Source organism: Pararge aegeria, chromosome 14 (assembly GCF_905163445.1).
Source record: "Pararge aegeria chromosome 14, ilParAegt1.1, whole genome shotgun sequence".
NCBI lineage: Eukaryota > Metazoa > Arthropoda > Insecta > Lepidoptera > Nymphalidae > Pararge > Pararge aegeria.
The window spans coordinates 3075216-3102918 of NC_053193.1; the positions used below are offsets into that span (position 1 = coordinate 3075216).

The window sequence follows — 27703 nt, forward strand, 5'->3', positions numbered from 1 at the left end:
CCAATCTGTGAACACGTATTTTGTTATGCGTATCCAGATATCTTAACCAAGTTATATCGGAATTTAAAAGTTTCAAAAATAATAATAGAAAGGTAAGACTATAGAATATAACATACATATAACATTATATTATTAGTTGACGGGCGGAGATCGCTACTAAGCGATAAGGCCGCCTTTTTTATTCTGGTTCTATTTTTTTATTTCTGTTTTCTTATATATATCTTTTACTTCATGTGGTGTACAAATAAAGAGTCCGTCACATCTATTAACTGCATTTCTGCACACACATTGTGGAGGATTACTAGTTTTATTGTATTGGTTTTTATTCTTATGTTTATGTTGTCATGATGTGTTTTGTGTGTTTGTGTGTATAAAAAAAAAAGTTCAATACCAATACTATTACACATTGTTAATACTACCAATAATATTACATATATATTTTGTTAATACAAAAGAACTTTATCTTTTTATAAAATCGTTTGTACCTATCACTAGGAAATATCAATTAAATTAAAAATTCAAATAAAAAATTGTGTAGGAACCAACGGGATATGCATGATTGCCTTGAGATAGGTACTTTGGTCTTGATAGATGGATGGATTTATTGAATGAACGTATGAATGAATATACTTTTTACCAAAAAGTACATATAAAAAGAAAAGTATAACAAAACAACGTGTACAATTTGGCGGCCTTATCGCTTCATAGCGATTTCTTCCAGGCAACTAATGGCGAAGATAAAAAATACAGAAAATAGTTACGTGGTGCGCAGTGGCGTGCATAGAGGGTATGCACAGGGTATGCAGATGATATAAAATGAAGAAAGTCTCCAGTACGCGTTATAAAAACTTAAGGGTAGGCTTCTTATAACTCTTACAATGCCTATCCTTAAGTTTTTTATAACTCGTACTGGAGACTTTTTTCATTTTATATCATCTACATACCCTGTGCATACCCTCTATGCACGCCACTGGTGGTGCGCACACATAGGTATATACATATACCCATAAAATAAATATTTCATTACTTAAATATATACTAGCTGTCCCGGCGAACTTCGTATCGAGGATCATTTTTTTTTATGAATATTACATTTCAATACTTATTATCCTACTCCAGTCTAAGAGAAATCCAAAAAATCTAATATCATAAAAATTTATCCAGCCGTTCTTGAGTTTACCTCAATCTTCTTTTATATATATATATATAGATATTAAACAATATTTTTAACTTAAGACAAATAAATAAATAAGTAACCAATGCATTATATCCATTTACCACTCTTTAAACTTTTATTTCCCAAGACTACACGAAAAATAAGTAGGGTCTTTTCGCCTTTTCGCGTCCGACGCCCAATTCGCGTCCAAACGACGGTACACTGTTTTACAACAGTGAAAAATAACAATACCGACACTCCAATCTAAACAAGAGCGCTTCTATTGATGTTCGGACCTATGACAGGTACTCACACACAAACAAAAGATCTGTGCGTGCAACCCAAATTTAATGAAAAATAAACTAATCTTGCGTGTGCAACCAACAAGTGCTGACGCGCGAATCTGTTGTAAAAAAAATAGTGAGCAGCTGTACATTTCACGGTAAGTATTTAAGGTGTTTATGTGAAATTTAGAATACTTTGTTATCCCTAGACCTTAATTGTGAACCACACTATAGGAATAACGATGTTTGTGCTCATATTTTTCTACTGACAGTTTTATATAAGGTGGACGCGAACTGGTACATAAAATTTATAAAAAAACCACTTTGCGTCCGCTGTGGACGCAGATTACTCTAACTATTTCTCAGTAAGATGTTTAATTAAATACGATAACATGGGAAAAACAATATAAACTTCCTATCAATTTTAACAACATTAACATGCATAATATGATGGCCGATTTGCGTCCATATTATTAGAACTATAAAAAAAGATAATGAATGTCAAAAATCAGACTTGGACGCACAGTTTTCCTACATAAGAAACCTTTTGCGTCCATCTTTTTATCACACGAAAATAATAGAGTAAAATTTATATAATTTTATTTAAATATACTCTTTATAACCTACCTAACCTAAAAATATACAATTAATATACGAAAATTATTTTATGTATTTGCCAATATTTGAATTTTGTTCCATTTTTAGGGTTCTTAACCCAAAGGGTAAAAACAGGAACCCAGTACTAAGACTTCGCTGTTCGTCTGTCACCAGGCTGTAGCTCATTAATCGTGATAGTAAGACAGTTGAAATTTTCGTGGATGATGTATTTCTATTGCCGCTATAACAATAAATATTAAAAAATAAAATAAAACACGGAACGCGCGAGTCCGATTCGCACTTGGCCCATTTTAAAGTCTTTGTACCGAAATGGTAAAATAGAATCGTATAAAGCCATCGACATTATATTCGAAATAATAGTGAATCTATTAATGGAGTTAGTTGGAGGAGAAAAAAAAATATCCTGAAGTGCAATTTATGTTAACTTTTATGATATCAGCAATTAGGTATTAAATAAATGTTTTGATTAAAATCACAAGCTTCCCTTTTTATTTCCTATTTCCCTTCCTAATTATTTCTAAACAGGTGGACGCCAATTGGTCCACAGGCGGACGCAATCTGGATTTTGTGGACGCAAAATGGGAAAATCGCCTGTTTCAGCTATTTGTACCTGTGTAGAATAAAACATCAGATGCGTTGTCCTTGTGCATTAAACTTGACAAAACTATATAGGGACTACATTACAACCATATTTGATTAAAAACTACCGCACGGACATTTTTTTTTTCACGTTCAAACCTAACAACTCCACTAAGTGGACGCAAACAGGCGAAATGACCCTACGTACGCGATAATTAAAGAGCTAGATTATAAGAGTGAATTTCGCTTGCCAAGTTTCCCGGGTCTCGAACCTCAAGCGCTCATTAAACTGGATTGCACTTCAAAGCAGTATCAGCTTTGTTGCCCGCCTACCCTTTTGATCTTGGAGTTGGATCGATGGAATTTCAGCTTCTCTTAATTAAAATTTTGCAACTAGATATCTCGAGTTTCGTTCGTTGAAAGTTTGCCGCGGCACGGATAAGTAATTATCTGTTCTAAGTTCATGTTATTGTGAATTATGTAGAACTAAATTTTACTTAGAAGTGTAAAGAAGCACATGTCACACCAAGCAACAAACAAAACATAGCTTTACAATTTATTCCACACTATTGATAAATATATATATTATCATTTTGCATGCCTCATAAGCGAAGCGATGAGGTGGGTATTACTGTCAGTTCACGCACACCGCGTGATTTTCCAACTTAAAATGTCACTTATTTTATTCTTTATTGCTTTTATAAGTGAATATAAATAGACAAATGTTGAGAAAAAACACTATTTTAACACTCATGATATTTTTAAATCTCTTTTTATTATTTAAACTAATAAAAAATTGTTTAAAAAATTTCTGTCTTTGACGTCCGTGGGTCTGTATGAGTATGTGCCGATCCCGTATCTTGTGGTCACGATAACGAGCGAAATACTTCACTTATCGAGTTGTTTTTTTTTTATGGGCTTCAGTATTTTGAGGAATAGAAGCCTATTACTTTTCACGGTATAATTAGATGTAGTTTAATTATTATTCACAAATAATCTCAATTTTATTGTAATGAATGAGATTATGAGGCGTGCACTTTTGGATTTTCCAACTATTTTTATTCTTTGATGAAAAATTTTCCTTAGACGACCGAACCTTGACCGAAAAATTACATCGCGAGTAAGTACCTAATTGTATAAGTGTTTATATTGGCCACGCACTATACTCACAGAACCACCCTGTGTGCCCCGTAATATAATTTTTCGCCTTCAGACTATGAGACCAAATAACAGGCTTCAATGTTTTATATAAGATCTCTCTCCATCGGGTCCGGGACCCGATGGAGAGAGATCTTATATGACAAGATTACTCGCCATACCAGTGATCACGATCCTCAGTCATGAGGGAGCGACTAAAGAGAGAGAGAGAATGTTTTATATAAGATTGTCTTCATTGAATTAAGTATTTTTGTATGGATAAATATTTTAGGCCTAAAACTTTTTAAATTAAACTTTAAATGCGTTATTTTTTTATTCGATAGAAGCAGGCGTTCCTTTGCGGAATTCCCTGATATATTATGAAAATTAAGCTTAATTTGCTGTACTCCGCGAAAAGCAGGAGAATCTATATGTATCTGTATATGATTTCTAATGTCTTCAATCCTTGTACTCCAATCCAAACAGATCTTCGGCAATGTACCCTCTACACACTTATTAGTGCATTATTTTTGCTTATATATAAATGATAGGAAAATGGTGTGGTGGACTTTCATTTATGTTATAAGCTAAAGGCCTCTGGGACTAAACCAAACTGGAAACTTTACTTGCTTTCTGGTCACAGGGGTAATCATCGCCCATTCCATAACTTTTCTATAATTCAAAGAAACCTCAATTTCTAGTTAATTTATGCCCTAACTGGGATCAAACCCAGGACCTCATGCCCCTCTAATCACTAAATCAACGAGACAGTCTGAATTTTGATATAGCGATCTCATATGATGCATTCATTTGATACTAGGACTGCATAATGGCTAAGGATATAAGCTCGAGCCACAAGCTAATACAAGCTATGCAATGTCTTTCTAGCCAATATAAAACTGAAACACCACTTTAACTCTCCACGCTAGTTGAGTTGTAATGAGATCTAAGAACAAACTCAAACTTCCACATCGTTCAGATCGAAATTTCAAACAAGAATTTAATCCTATACGCAGACGACGCGCGACGTCGCGGGAAACTGGGAGTAAGTTGCAATAAAGTTGCTCGTCTCGCCTGCACAAAGCAAACATCTCGACAAGCGAGCGACGGGACCAAAGTCGGCTTGTCGAATAACTAGTTCCTTAAGAGTTTTAAGGCTTATGATTGTTCCAAATGGCATTGAACGATCTGGCATGGCAGGGCTATTTATATTTACGAGTATCATATAAATTCTCTTCTATGTTTATAAATCCCTGGTTATTATTTCTCATAAGTGTTACATTTTGCGGGTATAAAATATCTCTCTTAATATTGTAGATATTAATTTTAATGTTCTATGCGCTATTTCAAACAGTTCTAATAACTAAAATAAATTGAATGTCTAAAATTTTTCCATATTAAAATATTTTTCAATTATGCAGGCTAGTATTACAAAAAGGCATGATTTCTTTATTAGTTCGTTTGTACACCATAAACTCTGAAATTAAATAACCGATTTTAATTATCCTTTCACCATTAGAAAATAGTTAGATCAATATTTTATGGTGATCCACGCAATCCGCACTGGGCCAGCGTGGAGGAGACGCGTGCTCTGTAGTGGGACGGACTTGTGATGATGTTAAAGATCCTTTTTTAATGCTGGGAAATGCGTTTTTGCATCCCCTCCTCAAATATCTCATCTGAAGCTGCACCGTTTCCGGAGGGGTATATGGGACTCACCGGCATAACGCAGCCAGAATACTCTCTAAACCCCAGCGTTGTTCCTACTCGTTGCCTCATGACTTAGTCACGGGAACATTTGCGTAATCGTCCGCAACCCAGCCAGCGGCGTCTGCCGTGGCAGACCCTCCACAGGGGGACCTTAATCTTATCAAGGTCTCCAAACTCCGTCAGAGGCGCACGAGGAACATTCGGTGTGCCACGAGGCATGATAATCCAATCTCAACCCTACTAAGTGGCCATCATCCAAACCTACACAATATAATAAATAATAATATTTTTCAGGATAAAATGGCAAAGATGGTTTTCCCGTATGAAATTAAAAATGTCACCGAAGAAGAAGATAAATTAGCGAAGAAATATTACAAAGGTGAGATGTGCAGAACTTCTCTATGCCTGTGTCAGTATCTGTCCATGTACTGCGAAATCGATCTCAAGCGACATTGCAAGCGACGCGCGAGGGACGGAGCGTGTAGGCATATATAAAACCTGACCAGGAAAGTAAAAATTCTGTTCTGGGAACACCACATTTGCATTGCAATACATTTAACAGAGTAAAAATTTGTTTCGAAAAAAATAGTTAAATTTCAATTTTTTTTATCCGCAATAGTACCTACCTATAGTTTTAAGAATAAGAATAAGAATATATTTATTTGCAAAATACACGTTTTAAAGCTGTTACATGGTTTAAAAGGTTTTAGGTTACAGTGTAGGTATTGCCATACATAGCGTGCAAAACTTAAGCATCATGCAAATAATGCAAAAAATGTAATTTTATTGTAAAAAAAATCATTAACAATATAAAAGTTTAAACTTTAACCATTTTTGAGTTCAGTTCAAAATAAAGATGTCAACACCCCTTTCCACTAAACTTTAGATTAGATGTCATGTGATTGATAGGTACAATACTTATAAATATACGAAATGTAATGTAATGTACGAAAAATTTGAAAACAATTGCGAAGAAGATTGCGAGAAACGGTGATAGCCTAGTGATTAGGACCTCGGCTTCACTTTTGGGGGCTTCTAGTGCGAATCCCCAGCACCTTTAACTTTTCTAAGTTACGTGCATTTCAAGCAATTCAAATATCACTTGCTTGAAATTTAAAGGGACATCGTAAGGTAACCTACATGCCTGAGAAATCTCCATATCGTCCTCAAAGGCTTATGGAGTCCACCAATGGAGCCCATGGAGTCGCCAGTGTGATGGATTACGGCTTAAACCCTTATAGTACCCTGTGCCCTGTAGTGGGTCGGTAATGGGACGATATGATAATAATGAACATAATTGAGTTTTATTAAATCAATCCCTTTTAATTTACCGTTACCTTCAGGCTGTGTCCCCAGTAGGCAAACTGTTAGCGGCCGACTAAGTGAGCCGCAAAGTCGCGAACTGAAATAATTCGAGTTAGCTGCAAACTCAGATCAATTTTCGTGCGTCGCAAGCAAACTGTTATGAATTAACCGCTTATTTAGGTCGACCGACTGAATTTACAAATTCAAAATTCATTTATAAATATACTACGACTATACACACATCGCCACCTAGCCCCAAAGTAACCATAGCCTGTGTCATGGGTACTAAGATGACTGATGAATACTTTTTTTGACCCGTCTGTTTTAGACTATTTCGAGACTCATAAATTCTCCGCGGTTAGTAGTTTTGAACTGGAGACTGTACATGATTATGAAGTAGCAAAAATTATACTAGGAATTAAATCTAACGCACGAGGAATAGACGAAGTAAACATGGATATGATTATTCTTACACTACCGACTACTCTTAACGTCATCACAGCTATAGTTAATAAATCAATATTATCTACGAAATTTCCTTCATGCTGGAGAACAGCCTTAATCTTACCTTTACCCAAGAATAATAACCCATCTGAAATCAAGGATTTAAGGCCAATAAGTATTCTTCCATATCTTTCTAAGATTCTTGAAAAAGTTATTTACAACCAAGTCATAAAGTATTGCGAAAAAAATAATTTATTACCATATTTTCAATCAGGGTTCAGGAAAAATCGTAGCACATCTTCCGCTTTATCAGACGTCATAGATGATTTACTCACATCCCAAGATGCCGGCCAGGGTAGTATCCTTGTTCTGCTAGACTTTTCTCATGCGTTCGACTCGATTAATATTAGGCTAACGCGTGCTAAACTTTCTTACTACGGGTTTTCTTCAGCAACAGTGCAATGGTTTGCTAGTTACCTTCAGAATAGAATGCAACAAGTGGTTATACGAAAAACCGATGGAAAAGACCTAGTTTCGACTCTAAAGTCTGTTAGTAGAGGTGTTCCTCAGGGGTCAATTTTGGGTCCTCTTTTATTTATTTTGTACTCTGCCGATATAATTAACTGTATGGAAAACTGTCAATATCATTCATACGCTGATGAGCTTCAAATTTATGTTCCTGTTAATCACCAAGACGTTAATAAAGCAGTCGGGCAATTGAATAAAGTCCTTGATAAAATTTCACTGTGGTGTCAACATAATGCTCTTATTCTTAACCCTATCAAGTCTAAATTTATGGTAATAGGATCTAAAAAGCAAGTTAGTAAAATTTTAGCTTGCCAGCCAAAGTTGAATATCAATGGAATATGCCTTGAACATGTAAGTGATGCTCGTAATCTAGGACTTCGAATGGATGAAAACTTACGTTTCGAAAAACATGTAGTGGAACTAGTACGAAACTGTTTTTATAGACTAAAAGTACTGTACAGGATTAGACCTTACATTAACATCAATCTTCGAATGAAACTTTGTGACACGCTGATACTTTCGAAACTAAATTATTGTTTTACTGTTTATGGTCCATGTCTATTAGGTAAATCGTGGCGATTAATTCAGCGCACACAAAATGCTTGCGCCCGATTTTGCTTTACTATTCCGCCCAGATCTCACATCAGTCCTTTTTTAAATGATCATGACCTACTAAACATGAAAAATAGATATAATCTGCTAGTAGGCACTCTTCTTTTTGGTGTTGTTAAAACAAAAGAAGCACCATACCCGTATAGGAAATTAGTTTGGCGCGACCCTTGCTACGGTAAAAGAACTACAGCGCCACCACTATCGATGCCACGCCACAGGTCTGCAGCATTTCGTGGCAGTTTTAAATATCTTGCCACCAAATGCTGGAACGACATCCCACCGCCTTTTAGAAATGCCAAATCAAAGTTTTGCTTTAAAAAATTATATCGCTATTATCTACTGAACATTCAAAAATCTAATGTGGCACTATCTTACAATAATAACTACTAAAAACTGAAAATTATTATCTGACTAACATACTTTTCCATTACTACTTAAACAAAAATGAATTTTCATCTTCTTTCCATAATGAAGTTTACTTTCTTTTATAAAGTTTATATATATATATATATATATATTTTTTTTTTTTTTATTGTTTTTATATGTGATTTCATAATTGGACTTCCCTCAACTAAATAGGTACTGACAGAATACCAGCGTTGTGGGTACATTAGTATCCGGAGCATTAAGCTGAGTCAAAACCTTTTTATTGGCACGACACATCATAGACTTAAGCTATTTATAATTAAGTACAAAATTTTTAAGTTACTCCGTATGTAAGTCTGTTTGTGTTGTTCTGGTAAATAAACAAATTCTATTCTATTCTATTCTATTTTATGAATAATATACATAAATACTTAAAACATACATACAAACACCTAGACACCGAAAAACATTCATGCTCATCACACAAACATCCAGTTGTGGGAATCGAACCCACGGCCTTGGACTCAGAAAGCAGGTCGCTGCAAACTGCGACAATCGGCCGTTTATTTCAAATAGGCCTAATATAAGCACTTTTGAAACGTCAAGTCTGTCTGTTTGCTGCAAGTCGGCCACTAACTGGGACAGTCGGCGCACGTAACGCCGAAAACTGCGTAAAGTGAGCGCAAAACTAGCTAACTATGGACACTCCATTTCAAATATATGGAAGAGCGTACTAAACCGATACGCCGCAAACTCAGTTGGCCGCTTACAGTTTTCCTACTGGGGACACAGCCTAATGGTACAATTTTCAGGCTGCATCACATTCAGTATCAAAATCATTAATCCCAGATAGACAGACAAAACTTAAAAAACGTGTTATTGGGCTACGATATCATTTAAAACATAATCAATATATGAGCTAAAACAGAGCAGTTCCAAGTACCAAAATCAAATACGGATTTACTTAAAGTATATAAATCAGATTGGGCTCAATTTCGGGGAACAGTGTGCTTATAAATAACCGATTTGCCTTCCACTTGGCTGTTCTCGAAATTGTCGCCGTAATAATCCTGTCACTGGCAGAAAGCTGTTCCGAGAATAGGAAGTTTGGCCTGGCCTTAGCGAATACATACAAGCCAGGAGTTATTTTATTAGTGCCTTTGAACGTTGAATGTTATTGAATTTACATTACCTAGTAAATAGACGAGCTATAACTAAAGCGGTGATAGCCAAGTGGGTAAGGCTTTGGCTTTCCTTTCGTGGAGACCGAGTTCGAACTAGCACCACTAACTTTTCGGCGTGTGCTGGGATTCGAACACGGCCCCCCGAAAGTGAAGTCGAGCTCCTACGCACTGGGCTATCACCGCTTCACGAACATAGTGTTACTTGCCGGTGAAATTCCGATCAAAAGTTCCTAAAAATAGTCGGAACAATCAGGCAAACAGACAAACCTTTTTGACGATTTTTTTTTGGTCAGGTTACATTCGACCATTCATTCGAGTGGGTCCGCACGGCTACTTCTGGATGGCGGGCTATGGTGATCACGCTGCAGACATATACAACCTCGATGTGAGACCCGATGATATTTGGGTGGTTGCCTTCTCTAGATCAGGTATTTACGAGTATAAAATGCCGAATTCTCCTGCGGATGTACACCGCACGCCGCGTCCTTTGGTACAGCAGCGGTGCTTTGACAATATGCGGCGCTAGCCACGACGGCACGGCACAAAAGCGATCGTATCTAAGCGAATGGACTTTACCTGCACGGCAAACAGGAGACAATTTTCTTCCCTAGGAGAGGATAAAAATGTATCTTTCTTCGACTTCACTTTCGGGGGAGCGAGTACGAATCCCAGCACGCACCTCTATCTTTTCTTTGTTATATCTTAGCTAAAATAAAAAAGCGGAATCAATATCACGGCGAAGGAAAAAATCGTGAGGAAACCTGCATGCCTAAGAGTTCCCCATAATGTTTTTAAAGGTGTGTGGAGTCCAAAAATGTCTTAATCAGATTGACCACGGCCTTAACCTTTTCTCATTGTGGAAGGAGACCCGTGCCCTGTAATGGGCCGGTAATTATTTGATATGATGATGATGGATCAATTTTCAGGTACGACATGGCTACAAGAATTGCTATGGCTTCTGGAGAATAATCTAGATTACGATGGTGCTGCTAAAACACCTCTCACCAAACGATACGCATTTATTGAGTAAGTTATTTGTATCGTAATGTTTACCAGTTTAATTTTTCCCCATTTTCCTCTTAACTTTTTGTAATTGTAAGTTCAGGAAAACAGGGTCTCTTAGAAAAATTTGGACCTTAAGTGGTCATACAATATAAAGTAGTCGTAATAAGAAGTTTTGAAAGCTTAGCTTAGGAACTTGCGTTGGTCTATTATATTCGACTAATGATAACGATAGTTCGATTCCTGGGTCAGTTCAAAATTGTTGGGTACTTACTAGGTATTTTCTGTCAACTTGAAATTCTTAGAACAACATTCAAATAAATATGAAAAAAAAGAGAATTAAATAGTACGTTGCGTAGCTGTGGACATTAGGTCATCTCCTCAGCTCTGTGTTGCAGTCCCATGACAGAAGGTACCAGCCAAGGAATACTGCAATTTTCAGTAGGGACCCAAGGAGCCAGGCAGTGACATGATCTGACGTAGTGCTTTTATAGGTACTCCTTGGGTAAGTTATCGATACATAACAAAGAAAATACAAACACCTTATAACCTACTAATAATTACAAATATAATCGTAAAAATTATACAAATTACAAGTATGAAAGTTGCAATAGTTTTGCAGTATTTTGTCACACTTCAAAGTGTTTTTTCACGAAAGGTGCTGTCAAGCACCTTTCGTGAAAAAACACTAGAACAATCGGAAAAGTGATCTAGTGTTTTTTCAGGTTCGACTTTATAACACATATTCAAATTCAAATTTAAAAACTATTAATTTTTGTAGGCCTATCACAGGCACTTATGAAGCGTTCATACATGATACATATATGTGTACATAATTTTAAGGGGATGGTGATAACTTCGTCCGCTAACTTAAACCTAAAGAAAGCTACGAGGGCTCCAAATGCGCCCTGGTCTAAGAAGAGCCCATAACAAACTTAGCCGGGTAAATTTTTTTTTGTTAAGTAAGCTATTTGTGTGTGTGTGTGTGTGTTTTAGATACCCAACGATGTCATCGGAAGTAAAGAAAGGGCCTCCTACAGCGGGAAACAGTTCCGGAGCGACGGTCGATGACTTTAGGAACTTCCACACGCTTCAATCTCCACGATTCGTCAAAACCCACCTGCCTTTGTCGCTGCTTCCGCCTAAACTACTTGATACTGCAAAGGTAAAATATCCTTAAGACTGCCCATTGCTCAGTACCTTGAGGATACAATATTAAAATTTCATAACTAGCTCAAACTTTATATGTATCCGTTAAAATAGTGCGCGTCCAGCTGCGTTTCCATCAGAAAATGCAACCGCGCGGTTTAAGAGATGAATTTTAATATGTATCTTTGATTCATATGTTAAAACACGTACCTTTTGCAACACATATCAACCAGCTAAGTCCTTACCAAAAAGTTATAGCTTAGGTAATAATAATACTTATCTAATATGTTGAATAACTTAAGTCGTAATTTCAAGGTCACTTAGATCGTTGACATCGTGGCTATTTTTAATATTTTCTTTTTGATTGTATTACTTGATCTATGTATTCATAGGTGTTCTACATAGCGAGGGATCCCCGCGATGTGGCCGTATCGTTCCACTTCATGCACAAGCTGTTCAGGTACTTCGACGAGGATGTTCAGTTCACTGAATTTTGGGAGCTATTCAAGAAGGACTTATGTGAGTTTTCCCTTATATACATCGATATACTTCTGAAGGAATTAATCCAAAGTTATGACAGCCGTCTAGTTTATGTTGCTCGTCTGTTTTATGTTGCTCGTCTGTTTTATTAAACTTCCGTGCCTCGGAAAGAACTTTATGTTTTCAATCCTGCACCTGATCTTTTTTTTTGTTATACTAGCAAAGCTTGCGCTTGACAACTATTATGCCTGATGCGCGCCATAGCTTAGTGGTCAAAGCGTTGAGGCCGCGTTTGCCAGATTCCGATTTTTTTTTATGTATTTCTTTTTAAATTTATAGAACTTAAGAGATTAAATGATAATATAGCTTATGTTAGTTTAGTAATAATTTTCAGTGCTACATATGCCACTGTTTCCGCACATTGAAGAAGCTTGGACAAAACGTGATCACCCTAACATGACGTTCCTATTCTACGAAGAAATGCAAAAGGTAAGATCTGTTTATTTTCATCCAACTGGAAAGTTTGCCGTGTGGTCAGTTTGCTATATGGCTTAAACCTTAGTGTTTTTCCTGGAACCGAAAGATATCAATTCCGTTTGTCAGTTCTATCGACTTGATGATGATATTCTGAAGGTTATGAAAATTTTGCCTAACTGGCTATATTCCGCGAAAAACAACGTAGGTACAGATTCTCCTGCTTTTCGCAGAGTATAGCCATTTGCTCTTAATTTTCATAAAGACCAAATTGCTATACTCATGGAATGAAATGGTCATGGAATTCTGCAAAGTAACGCCTACTTCTATCCAATACATTCTGAAGACTTGATTATACATGTTATTTACCAGTCGTTTTATATGGCGCAAATGTAAATTTTATCCTCACCAACTAAATGTTTTTTAGTTTTTTACCTCCCTTTATACCAATCAGGTGGTCATTTATGCTGCGCAGTAGCAAATAGTGGAATATCTACATGGTTTATTCCAAACTAAAATTTGGGATTATTCTAAGGAATTTTTAGACACTCTTTAGAGTATACAAACAAATTCCTTGGAAGCCATCAACGCTATAAGTTTCAAATAAACAGTTATTTTTATTAAAATTTTCAGGATCTGTGTAGTGTCATAGACAAAGTGTCCAAAGCTTTGGGCAAGGAGTATACAAACGAACAGAAGAAAAAGTTGGCAGAACATCTGAATTTCGAAAATATGAAAAAATCATCCACCCTTAAGTACGGCAAAGAAGATAAGGACACCGAAATCAAGTTCATGAGGAAGGGTAAGTATTATTTGTTTACTTATGTATAACAAGCTAGCGTTGCACTGCGATAACACTTATGCAGGCTAAGATCAAATATCATGGCCCCAGAATATAATAAATTGTACATCGTCGGAAAGAAGCAAGTGTACTCTTAAAAGTCCATGTGTTTTTTGGTAGACAGGAACATGGTTTATGAAGAGGACAAGACAGGTTTATCTGGGTGGCTCCAGCACTTCTATTGGTGTCTATTTCTTCTTCAGTATTTTAATAAGTATGCTTATCTCAACCAATAAACGATCACTGCTGGAATTTAGTTACTGAGTTTAGATCACTGTGGGAACATTTACTTGGTGAGGATAATCTCACCTGGCGGTAAGTATTGTTGTATAATACAACAATATTATTATATATTATTCCCACCAGTCGAATTCAAACGAGTCGTAAGGAACCGCTGTACGCAGAAGTTTTGGAAATATCAAAAGACCTATTAAGCAGTGGACGTTAGTCGGTTGATTTTATGATGAAATTGATGATGATAATGGGGATCGTGATGAAAAAGGGAAACAGGACAAAAGCAAATTTGAACAGCCGTATAACGTTTATTCCGTTATATTTCTACGAGGGTTTATATGTGTCTGCGTATCCAGGACTCGAACGAGGTGACCCTGGCGAAGCCAGACGGGTGGCCGCGCTCACAGCCGGAACTCGAACCGAATGACACGATACCAACCTTAAAAAATAAATACCAAATGATTAACACAAATTCCTTTTAAATCCTCACTTAATATTTTGACTTAATAGCTTACTTAGCAACCAATGAACTTGATTTTGGCACGGAGCTAGTCTAAGATCCCGTTTAAGAAATTTATATCCTCATCTATTATTTACAACAGTAAATAAATAATTGATAGATAATAAACGCATCGACATATCGCGAATAGGTTTAGTCAAATCGCGTACGGATAGTATAAAATAATATTTTTTTAAATTAAAATCTACTTCGCTCATAAGTTATTAAAAATTGTACACCAGTCGAGAGAACACAAAAGTACAAATAATTACTCACTGCGGCGTCAACTGCGTAAACCACATATTACAAGAAATATTTGTTAATTATTCTATTATAGGGCTTATTCAAAAACTAATGAAACATTATTGTTGCAACAATTTCTTCAAAAATACAAACAAAAAAAATATAAGAAGGAGATATGTAATTATTTATCAATATCTTGTGATCGCAAAACTTTGTCTAGGTTAAGGCAGTAGTCCACGAAGCTTTTTTCCCCTACCAGTTATCTCTTGACTGCAATCTCAATCTCACCTGGTAAAAGGTAAGTGATGATGCAGTCTAGGATGGTAGAGGGCTAACCTGTTTGGGAGTATGGTAGTCATACTCCTAATCGGTTTCTACGCGACATCGCACCGGAGGTTTAAATCGCTTAGCGGCACGTCTCTGTCTGTAGGGTGGTAACTAGCCACTGCCAAAACCTCTCACCAGACCAGACCAGAAAAAAATCTGAAATCATAAATTTCCAAATCGCCCCTGCCGGGATCGAACCCGGGACCTCCTACTTAAATTCACAGCGCTCACTGTTGCCCTAGGGAGGTCGTCAAAAACTTTACTTCGAAATATTTGACAATAGCGGTGAATAAATACTGACCAGTATGCGGGCGGAACCAGAGTTAAGGGTTAGAGGGCCACCGGAGTCGCCCCCGCAGACGTTCTGCCTTCCACCAGCGCAGCAGAGAGTTGAATCTATAACCACGTTGTTGCCGTAGATACGGGTGCAGAAGTCGTTGTCGATAATTTGCAAGTTCGCCTGCCTTAGAACTTGGTTTTGCGTGACAGGGTTGGCTGAAAGGTAAAATAAGGATTTTAATATAAATGTTTTGTTGGATGCATGTGTGGTGTGACAAGAATGGATAAGATAAGCAATCAGTATATATGGAGTTAAAACTCGGCAACCAGAAAAAAATTCAAACCGGTTTCGGTCATTGACCCCGGGATTGGAATCATTTCGTTTCGTTTTTTAACCGGTTAAACAGAGAAATCGTTACTTATTTCATTTCACTGAATCGATTGAAATTAACTATATTACAAACTTTTCTAAATCTGAAGCGGTAGGACGTTTAAATGGTCATAAATTATTCCATGCACAACATTTTTCTTAAACTGCTTGCTTTTTCTTTGAAATTAGGTAAAAGCGTCGTGACAGTATGGTATGCTATGAAGCAAATCTATTTGTAGATTAAGAAGATAGTATAAAAGGGGTTAAAAGTAGCGCCAATGACAGAAAATATGAAGGAATGAATGAATACACTTTTATTGTACACCAAAGAAAAAAAGTAGTTGCAGAGATATAAATACTGTCTTAATGCCTTATCGCTCCATAGCGATATCTTCCAGGCAACCAATGGCGTAAAAGGAAAAAACATTGAAAAGAGGTAAATATAATAGAGGGGGAAATATGAGAATTAAAAGGCTAGATGTAGTCATAGAAAATGCCCTGGGTTTTGCGTGTCTGAGTTAGCTGAAAGATTTAACTAAGGATTTGAATAAAAAAATTGCTGTAAGTACTAATGATCGAAATTGCGAATGAGATGGATATGTGGTGTGGCGAAAATGACTAGTTTTTAATAAACTTACCGTCACCAGTTCTGCCAAAACCAACAGCTGTAGCGAATTGACCGATATAGTTATCGTTACCACGGGCGAGGTTGATCCGATTAACTTGAGCTGAAACGAAGATTAAATAAGTTTGAAATATCAAAAATTTGGCACCCGGTTGACGCAGTGGGCAGCGACTCTGCTTTCTGAGTTCAAGGCTGAGTTCGATTCCCACAACTGGAAAAATATTTGAGTGATGAACCGTAATGTTTTTCAGGAGAGCCGATATAGTAGTAGTCTAGTGCTTAAGACTTCGACTTCTCTTTCGGGGAGACCGAGTTTGATGCCCGGCACGTAGCTCTAACTTTTCGGAGTAATGTGCGTTTTAAGCATTTAAATATCAGTTGCTTGACGAGGAAAGAAATCATCGTGAGGCATGCGTGAGAGTTCTCAAGGCGTGATGTCTCCCAATCTGGATTTGAACACCCTAACAGGTTAGCCCGCTACTATCTTAGGACTACATCCAAAGGCTCATCAGCAGTTCGATAATTTTGAAATTATCTGCTTGAACAAAAAATGAAACGAAATGCCAGAAAATTCTCGGTAAAGTTCTCAAAAGGCGTATAAAGTCTGGGAGACTTACGAGACAACTAAGAGAATATAACGGTGAACGGGCAAAGCGACCTCGTGGCATGGATTCTTGTCTATGAGTCCTTACCAGAAGATGTCAAATTTTATGTTTGTCTAGTCTTTGTTTTGACGTTTAACAGGCCATCTAGAACTTTTATTTGTCAAAATGCATTACGGAAAATAGATATGCAACTTTAGCGTGTGAGTGATGATGACAAGATTATTAATTAAGAACTTTTTGGACAACGTGAACCAGAAATGCGAAACAAAACTTAAATGGGCCTTACTTACAGTTCAAATTTGTTTTTATTCATCAAGTGTCCCCTAAACTTTACGATCCGTCGAATCGGGACCGTAACTTTCGATAACTAACATCGTGAGTCATCACTTCTAGGAATCGACTAAATCACTATGCATCCGATTTAGGTGTTCGATGTAGGTTTTGTGATAACTGTAGTGGACTGCTATTGACTATTGATTGATTGAAACCAAAGGATTCTCTACTCACCGTTTAATGTGACGGGACTGATAGTTATAATTCCAACGTCATTGTTCAGATTGGCCATGTTGTAGTTTTCGTGTAAAGTGACTCTGGAGGTGACCAGCCGATTGCCTCCGCTGAAGAGCCGAATAGATCCGAGGACGACTGTGAACTGAACCGCCTGGTTGCGTGCAGTCCTCCAGCAGTGAGCTGCTGTCACTAATCTGGAGTTGGACAGTAGAGAAGCACCGCACACCGATTCCCTTCCACCCACTAGATCAATGACCAGACCTGCCTGGAAAGTCATAATTTCTTATATTAATTACAAAGAAGCTCGTTATCGACAGGAGTAGTTGGAGCGGTTGTTTACGGAAGGCTGCGGAGTCCACGATAATGGGTGATGTTCTTGCGCTAAGGAGAGTGAAGAGGAGGATCAGTATAGTGACTGCGCTATCGTCAGTATTTGCAAGTGTGGACAAAACAACTGTGTTTCCTGCGACGTATAATTTTAGTACCTTCAAGGCAAGAGTGAATAGGCTTTTTCTAGGCAAGCGTGCTTCAACCTAGACTTCATCATTGCCTTCTAACGGGCATGATTGTCGTCAAGCGGTGGCCTTTCGTTAATAAGAAAAAATACTTGATTACAATCCATTATTGGTCTAGCTCTATCTTCCCGCTTATACTCACCCTGGACAAAAACACTGTGCACGCCACTGTCCATAACGTGTATGTACGCCACTGTCTTTGTGAATAAGGTAATTAAATATTAAAAATAATAATCCTAAGTTCACCGTCTCTCTCTTTCTCTTATGAAAGAGGGAACCAGTACCCAGGAGTGGGAAATTCATAGGCTGAGGATATTTGCCTGAAGCAACACTTACCATATGAGGATGGGCACCTAGAGCAGAAGTGGTTCCACCTACAATCCTGCTGCCATCAAAGTCAATGGCTTCCTCCGCTTTTCTGATGCGAGCCGCCTCAGGAATACCGACGTCTTCATGGTAGTTGACAGTAATCGGCTCGTAGGCCGTTACAGCTACAGCTAAGCAAACTATCAGCAAGAACTTCATTTTAGCTCTTGTGGACTCTGTCAGAAGTACGTTTCGTTTATATACTCTTCCGTAAGATAATATCTTATCATGTCAACAAAAAAAATTAATACATTTTTCTTCGGTACCACTAGATAAAAGTTTGATAGATTATAAGATTAGCGCATTAAAAATCATTTAATTCAATGTATTTTTAGCTGCAAAGACGCCTTTTAATGCTGAATGATTAGAGTGTTGTTTGGTGTAGCCATGCGTACTGAGTTTTCAAAACTGATAAAATTAAAAAAAAAACCTAAATTCATTTATTTCAATAAGCACTTGCGTAATGTCTAGTATATCTGTTTCTGGTGACTCTATCACTGATTCGGAAGGCAGATTGTATTGAGAAGAAGCTGACTAGAAACTCAGCAGTTGCGATTTCTAACATTTGAATGTTCAAATTCCAAAATTCCCTTTTATAGTACAGCAAAGAAAAATGTAGTTACAGAGGTTACAATTTGTTGGCCTTATCGCTACATAACGATCTCTTCTATTGTACAAATTAACAATCATTTTTTAATCTTGTGTGAGATGGAAGCGTGGCTTATTTCCAAGCAACCTTGTCATTAAGATGTTCATCAATGGTATAATTAACTTGATGTTACTGGGATTAAAACAGTCAATTTTACTCTCCGTCCTTTCAGCTAACTTCATGCCAAAAATCAATTGGATTGGTTGCTAAGGTAGAGAGTAAAATAAGGACAAACAAAAAAAGAAGCAAACTTTCGCATTTATTATATTACTAGCTTCTGCCTACGACTTCGACTGTGTCAAAGAACTATTCTCCGTCTGTAAGAATTGGGTCTAAAGCTTTGCTCGTTAAGAATTTTTAATTCTACCATGGCAACTATTTGAGCGATCGGTATAATGAAAGTACATGTGCTTTTCCATAGCGTAGGTGACATTCATATTAAATTTCAAAGGTCTGCCCGCGGCTTAACTCGTGAAAAAAAATAATTTTTCCCTTGGGAAAAAAGGTATTCTATATTCTTTTTCAAGTCAAAAGCCAAATTTCAGCCAAATCCTTTCAGCCGTTTTTGCGTGATTGAGTAACAAACATCCACACTTTCAGATTATAATATAAGTAGGATTAATATTTCCTATCTAAACTCGGATGAAATACACACATTCGTGGTTCTATAATGTACAGCCTGATTTACCACTGGTAAGGAACTTATATCTTAAAAAAACACCCGGCTAAGTTTGTTGTGGGCTTCTTCTTTGACCAGGACGCGTTTGGAACCCTCGTAGCTTTAGTTTTAAGTTTACGAATGTGGTTATCGCCATCATCTCACTTCCGTGTAATTCTTATGTACGCATCAAAAGTTCCACCCTACTTAAATAAAGATATTTTTGACTTTGACTTTGACTTACAGCGGTGGTACCCACAGCGTTTCGTAACCCATTCCTTACCACCTGTTTTGTAAAGTGTAGACATATACACCCTAGTCTGTTTTAAATACACAGATTATTATAATGGGAAATACCGAAAGTGACGGTCGAACCGATAATAAGCGGATACAAGTTGGCAAGATATTTTTACGCGATTTTATCATAGTTGTGGCTTGTGCTAGCCGTGACTTCGTAGGCCAAGAATTTCTCAAGAATCTCGCCGCCGCGCTGCTTCGCTACAATCGGTTTCTTAATACACCTTTTTTGCCCTTTATTAGTACCTAGAATCTATAACCACTGTCCAGCTCAATCCTGATGGTCTCCTGGTCGGATCTAAGCGCTGTCGTCTTATGTACGGAGGTCTGCGGTTTGATACCCGGCACGGGAAAATTGGGATTTTAAAATTTCTTAATATTTCTCTGGTCTAGTCTGACCGGACGTTTTAGCCGTACCTCGTTACCACCGTACCGACAGATTTGCCGCCAAGCGATTTAGCGTTCCGATACGATTCCGCGTTAAAAATGAGTAAGTAGGTTTGATATAACTGCTATGCTCACTGCATCATCGCTAACTAGGTAAAATTGCAGTCAATGGCAAACTTGTGGAAAAAACGTTTGTTCTTCCTATAAAGTTATTAATTTTAGAAAGTTTCTTATCAATGTTTGTTTGGGCGCTTGTCCAAACCACGTTGCCGTGTTCCTACGATTAGCTGCGTTTATAACCTGCGTTTGCCAATTTTTTATCCAGCTTAAGAGAAATAGACTGAACGATTATAGCAAGGAATGGGTTCAGAAGTTCTAATAGGATAAGAAATGCAACAAATGATAATGTCATTAAGAAAACGTACTACAGAAAAAATATAATATTGTGTTGACATTATTTGTAATTCTAGAAAAAAAATTTGATGAATTTATAAATTCATATGCATTTGCATCCAAATTTTATTTGATTATTACGGTTAACTATTGTTAACTATTGACATGTTCAACTAAAAAAAAAAAACAGTAAAATTTTATTGCAGGTCTCTCCGGAAACTGGGTGAAGTACTTCAACACTGACGAGCTGAAGCGAGAGGCTGAGGAGTACATGGAAACCCATCTAAGCAAGACCGACTTGACATTCCCTGACCTGGCTTAATTTTAAAAACTTTTTTTTTAATAAACACAAGCACTTAACATAACTTTTTTTGTTTTGACTAATTAGATCTTAGCTGCAATTTCACGTACTCGCAAGTAAGGAGGTAGGTAGGTGCTGTCTAAGGAGGTATACCTCAAACAGGTAAGATACCTGTTTGAGGTATGACAGTTATATTAAATCGGTAAAGGAATACTCAATAGCTTAATGGCATGCCAGTATCGTGGTAACTAGCCCATAGCCTCCTACCATACTAGAGAAAATTCAGAAGTTATAAAATCATATGACGGCCGACTGGCGCTGTTTGCAGCGACCCTGCTTTCTGAGTCCAAGGCCGTGGGTTCGATACCCACTACTGGAAAATGTTTGTGTGATGAACATGAATGTTTTTCGGTGTCCGGGTGTTTATATGTATAGTCATCTCAGTACCCATAACACAAGCTACACTTACTTTGCGGCTCGATGGCGATGTGTGGATTGTCGTAGTCTATTTATTTTATTTATTGATTTGTATCTTTTTATTCTTATCACACCTTAGATATGCAGGGCGGAACCAAATATCTCTCATAGTTTTGGCATATTTTTTATAATCACCGGAGTTATGTTTTCAGATATTTCAATAAACCGACATCTCAAGACTGTTTACTTTTTTTTTTACTACTAGCGGTCCCCTGCGAATTCATTCGCGTAAGCGTCTACCTTAAATGACATATGTTCTATAAAATTTCTAAAAAATAAAAAATAGTTCTCTACAGCATAGCATATACCTATGGACTATTTTTAAGATATAAATTTAAAGGAGAATTTTTAAAGGTTTCTCTGAGATGCCGCTCAATAAGTTCAATGGATATATAAAACGTAAGCTTATAGAAAAATCCTATTATAATGTTAAGGATTACTTAAACGATAAAAAGCTAGTTTACTGGAGATGGTGATAACAAAAAAAATTACCCGGCTAAGTTTGTTTCGGGCTCTAAGACCAGGGCGCGTTTGGAACCCTCGTAGCTTTACGTTTAAGTTGGCGAACGAAGTTATCACCGTCCCCTTACAGTTATGTAAACATGATTGTATGAACGCTTCATAAGTGTATGTGATAGGCCGACATGAACATAGAATTTTGAATAAAGTGATATCCCTTGCTGATCACTAATCAGCTATATCATTCCAAGACTGTATCATCACGTAGGTACCATCAGATTTCTTCTGATGATAGCCAATCCTGAAAATGACTTAAAAGTCACGTTAAACAACTCAATAAAGAAGCGTTGTTCGAATTATCTCCTGGAGCAATTTGCTTAAATGTACGTCAGAGTTCGTGAAGCGGAAATAACATCATGAATTTGTGATGAAATCAGATTAACTCTTTCCGAGTCGAATTCACTCGAAATTGCCCTGAAACGCTCGCCCGTCGAGAACGGGGGAACAGCGTACGGGAATTGGTAAAAGCATTAGAATGTACATAAGTACAACTTGTTTATTTACATTATGCAAATGGTAATAAGGAGGGAGAGGCTGTTACGATAGCGGGAATCGATCAAAATTGGTAATTAGATGGGTTACCGACTTCGGAGATGGGAATGTAGTCTTTACCTACGTTTTCTCTTCAATACGGTTTAGTAACTACCATCGCTTAAACCTAGGTTTATTAATTTAATATTGTTTTTTTTATTATCATTTATTTTTAACAAAAAAAGATGCAAAAATGTAACATGAAAATAATACCTGCCAAACTAGTTATCCAGTTTATATATGAGGAGTTGGCGCTCATCTAATATACATCTATATAACATGAACCTAAAGCTAAAATATAATAGAACTATACCTATATCTTATTCGTTATTTTACGACAGCCGACTGGCGCAGTGGGCAGCGACCCTGCTTTCTGAGTCGAAGGCCACGGGTTCATATTCCCCAATTGAAAATGTTTGTGTGATGAAAATTAATGTTTTTCAGTGTCTTGGTGTTTATCTGTATGTTATAAGTATTTATGTATATTATTCATAAAAATATTCAACAGTCATCTTAGTACATATAACCCAAGCTACGCTTACTTAGGGGCGAGATGGCGATGTGTTTATTGTCGTAGTAATATTAGTAGTATATTTGAGTAATATTTTCGCACAAAAAAAAAAATAAAAAAAAACAAAACTTACATGAATAGCTACAAATTACTACTCGAGGCTTATTAAAGAATGAAGAAATTAGGAAGTCCCTAAGGAGGTGTTCTGCTAAGAATAACTACGTTGTCATTCACTTTCCTAGGCAACTCAATTTTATTTAAGATACGAGGCACAATGAATCGATTCAGTCATTAATTGTAAAGTCAACATCTCCAGAGGATGCTCCGGTTCCGGATGTAACGCACGTGGAGGGTACATTGCCGAAGATCTGTTTGGTGTGGAGTTTATACTCCATGGATTGAAGAAATTATAAGCTACACCATACAGATTCACCTGCTTTTCGCGGAGTATAGCAAATTAAGCTGAATTTTCATAATATATAATGGTAAATTTGATTACGGAATCCTCAAATACGTAGTCGAGCTTTTTGTGTACGGAGCTCATCCGGGGGTGCTACCTACCCCCATGCTATCTTCTACTACTACCAAGTAGCAATGCTATTTGTCGGTCTGAAGGGCGTTGAATCCAGTATAGTAACAAGTAGGTACATGAGGCTTAACACCTATGCATCAGATATGGACGGAGGGCGGCACTCTACCGACCTCCCTGGTGCAGCGGTGAGATGTGGTTATAAGTTGGAGGTCCCTAGTTCGATTCCGGGTCGGGGAGATTTGTGAATTTATTATATCCGAATTCTCTCTAGTATTGTCTGATAAAGGCTTCGGCCGTGACTGGTTACCACCCTACCGACAAAGACGTGCCGCTAAGCGGTTCAGCGTTCCAGTACGATGTCGCGTAGACATCGACTAGAAGTAGGTATGGGTTGAATCATCATCATCAGAATATCTACCAATTGACGTCCACTGCTGGACATAGTTCTTTTGTAGGGAGTTCCACAATCCACGGTCCTGGGAATCCGCTTTCCTTCAGCTGCTCCCAGCGACTCGCCTGATGTCATCTGTCCACGTTGGGAACCGACCTACGCTGCGTTTACCGTTGCGGTGGCGCCATTCCTACACCTTAAATATGGTTTAAATATAACTGCCATACTCAGTGGCGTGCCCTGGGTTTCTTACCAGGGTATGCATACAGTAGGAAAATTGCATAAAACGGCAAAAATCCTCCTCCTATATGAGTTATATATCAATTTTAGAGTAGGCAGTGCTTTTGTGCATGTATGAGGTGCACGCCACTGACCATGCTCCCTAACAGGTTAGTCCGCTCTAGCTCCGCATCTCAGATGATTCCAGTCAAGGGCAAACTTGTAATGTATTAAAAAAAATCTTTAGCCCTCCGAAGTGTTGCTCTGTTTATAGACGGGCATTCCAAAATCTTATAATACTGTATAAAAATACAAATCGTTGGATTGGTACCAAAGGTAGGTTTTAAATACAATTAGTATACAGAAGCGAATAAAATAAAAGTCCAGTCTACATTAATTTTAATCCATTTATTATTTGCATTGTAAACCCATACACTTGATCTAATCATCGACCGTTTATAATAATTTACCTTACACAAATCATTACATCATCATGTTATAAATCTAGGCCTGCGCATTGCAAGAAACTATTTAATATTTCAAAATAAGAATACGGAGATATCAGAGGTTTATCCTCTGGGGAAGTTCAATACCACAGACAATAACATTAAGGCTCCAACGTTACCCTCAGAACAGTAAAATTGTTATAAGTGTTGTTTTTAAAAATGTGTGTTGTGTTTTTTTTTCTGTACTTGTGTTTGGTTTCAATAAAAGTGTATTAATTATGCATTCATGTGAGAATCACTTACTTCACTTAAATTACTTATTTCTGTATATCAAAGTATTCTGAATAAATAAGCTTAGCTTTGAAGTTAATAAATTTGGAATTATTATAAGGAAGCCGAATGGAATAATCCGTACATGTGACAAATGGACTTTATTAATTCTGCTTTTTCAGTCGGAATCATTGAAATTAAATGAAATTCTTAGGTGATTGTAATAATTACTCTCAGCCAAAATAAATAAATTTTACAAATTAATAAACTGCTTTATTATTGGGTTTTTTTTTTTATGTCAACGTACCTAAAAAATGTTGTTGCAATATTTACCTTTAGAATATTATCTAGTTAGCTAAATGCATTTCGAAAGCTACCCCAATTGAGCATGTAACATGACGTGTTTTAGTGTGTATCTAACAAATGTGCGGTGGATAAGTGGAGAAGTAATACGTAAGGTCGGTAAGTGGTATTAAAAGAAAATTCTTAAGGAAGATTGGCCTTCGGTTGTTATAGCATCGTGAAAGTTTTTAATATTTTTTTGCGATGCGCAGGAATAAGGCGTTGTATATACCTAGACACCATTTGTTACGGACACGGGAAACGTAAGCTTGCAAAAATTAATGAATATGTATTGTCGTTTATATTTGTTGGTTTGACTCAACACTGACCATAATTTATTAGTATGTAATTAATTGCAGGTTCTTTAATATTGTCCCGTGGCTTTAAGAAATGTGTCTAATATTGTAAAACGCCGTATAATGTTATGCAATAAATTAATCATACTTGCACCATAATTGACTTGAAAAAGCAAAATAGTAATGCATAAAGCAAATAGTGATAATAACCAAAAACAATATGTATAACATAAAATATATCAATCAACAAATACTATCAACTAAACATTTGAATCGACAATCACAACATTTTCGTTATAGTATAGCGAGTAAAGATAGCCATTGTTTTATTTACTTTAGGTGTTTTAGGGACCTACTTGCGAAATATACATCATATCAGAACGAACTTTATTTTTTTCAATTTTGTTTGTGTGTCAAAAGTTTGTCTAAATTCGTTAAGTTTAGTCACACTTATATGTTTTATAGAATAATTGGTTTTTAAGATTTAAGAAATATGAAATAGTTTTTATCATACAATGATTGAATAATGAGCTCTTAAAGTTGTTTTTTTTGTATTTAAGTTGTCAATTAGTTCCGGCTGTTGATTACAAATGTTGTGATTGTTTTAATTATAAAAAAAAAGTTATTTTAAAGAGAAATAACTACACATTATTGAGAGTAAATTTTGTTATTCATAAAAAAACAATATACAAAAACATAATAGGTATATGGCACGTACACTTTACACAAACAGACGTTCACATTGCTTATTATTTATAAAAAATGCATTTTACCCACACTTTGGTAACTTTGTTTAGTACTCGTTGTTGTACGGACCTTAATATTATGACATTAAACAAAAAACTGTCAAAAAATTCACAGTATAAAAGAAATCAACAAAAATATATGTACCTTATGCGCGCTGAATATAAGATGGCAAAACTAATCAACTTCGTTAACATAATTTAGCTGGGTCGGCTGTAGATGGAAAATTTTGTTATAAGGCGCTGTCCATACATAGACACTTTATGTTGCCGAAATGGGATACAGGTATGGGCAAATTTCACTCGACAGTCAAATCTCTCAAAAGGTGTTAGGGGAAAGAACTTAAAAAAAATTTTGTGGAAATTTTGTATAAGCTTTACTCCGTACCCAAGGCTAAACTTCTTTGTCTTTTATGATATGGTGTCCAGTAGTAACAATGGTGACTAAGTTCAGTTGCTGTAACTGGACACTGTGACCGCTGTATCCCGTGATAGTGTATTGTGTCGGTAACAGTGATTGTCTACGTTTGCGCAGCGCCTACGACGATACTTTATTCTCTCTCTCTCACTCACACAATAGATGTGAAAAAGAGATAGACATGCGATTTTTGCCATACTCAGCCACGCATAGAATAATTTCATGAACATGCTACTGAAATCCTTCTAAAAATTAAAGCGCACCCTAAATTTTAACCGTTGTGTTGCCCATACACTAACGTAAGGTTTGAGTAGTGCTTAGGATTTTTAAAAGGCAACGCGTATTAATAGAAATTAAATCGTTGTATTGTCTATGTCCAGAAACACACTATAAACGTCTGACAGCGAATCAGGCATGTGTTTTACTAACTCGCGTCGCCAGTTACAGGTATTATTCTACCTTTCAGTAGGTACTCAGTTAGACTATTTTACATAAAGGAAAATATATTTTATACAACTGCCTAATATATGTGATAAGAAATATGAAGTATGTATGAGCGTATACATGTACATACTTATTGTGCATTAATTACATTGAAAAACGTGACCTTACACATAATATGTATGTTGTATATATATATATATATATATATATATATATATATATGTATGTTGTATATATATATATATATATATATATATATATACTTGTGGGTACTTATTGCGGGCGATGGAGAGAGCTATTCTCGAATATCTCTACGCGAGAACCGACGAAGCAATGAGCTCAGAGAACCGATGGATGTTGGAGTACCTTGGACCCTGGAATCGACACCCTGCAAAGCGCAGTGTTAGTAACCCCTTTTCGGATGAAAATATTGCTTC

At 36.7% G+C, this 27703-nt stretch overlaps 2 protein-coding genes across 4 annotated transcripts; one reads left to right on the top strand and one right to left on the bottom strand.

The window, feature by feature from the left end:
• LOC120629349 (sulfotransferase 1 family member D1-like) lies at positions 1-21173 on the top strand. 3 transcript variants are annotated; one of them, XM_039898272.1, is made up of 9 exons: positions 1-92; positions 5779-5863; positions 10217-10351; positions 10850-10949; positions 11922-12090; positions 12467-12593; positions 12949-13043; positions 13662-13830; positions 21033-21173. In XM_039898272.1, exons 2-9 carry the CDS (start codon positions 5785-5787, stop codon positions 21146-21148), a joined length of 990 nt encoding a protein of 329 aa, XP_039754206.1. In that variant the 5' UTR covers positions 1-92; positions 5779-5784; the 3' UTR covers positions 21149-21173. The 3 variants fall into 3 exon arrangements, with proteins under 3 accessions (XP_039754206.1, XP_039754208.1, XP_039754207.1); XM_039898273.1 differs by lacking the exon at positions 1-92 and adding an exon at positions 4727-4819; XM_039898274.1 differs by lacking the exon at positions 5779-5863.
• Positions 14438-27463, bottom strand: LOC120629350 (brachyurin-like). Its single transcript, XM_039898275.1, has 6 exons — positions 27022-27463; positions 18413-18582; positions 17559-17826; positions 16460-16549; positions 15474-15667; positions 14438-14542 (listed from the first exon to the last, which is right to left on the bottom strand). Exons 1-6 carry the CDS (start codon positions 27050-27052, stop codon positions 14438-14440), a joined length of 858 nt encoding a protein of 285 aa, XP_039754209.1. The 5' UTR covers positions 27053-27463.
• Positions 27464-27703: the final 240 nt, after the last annotated feature.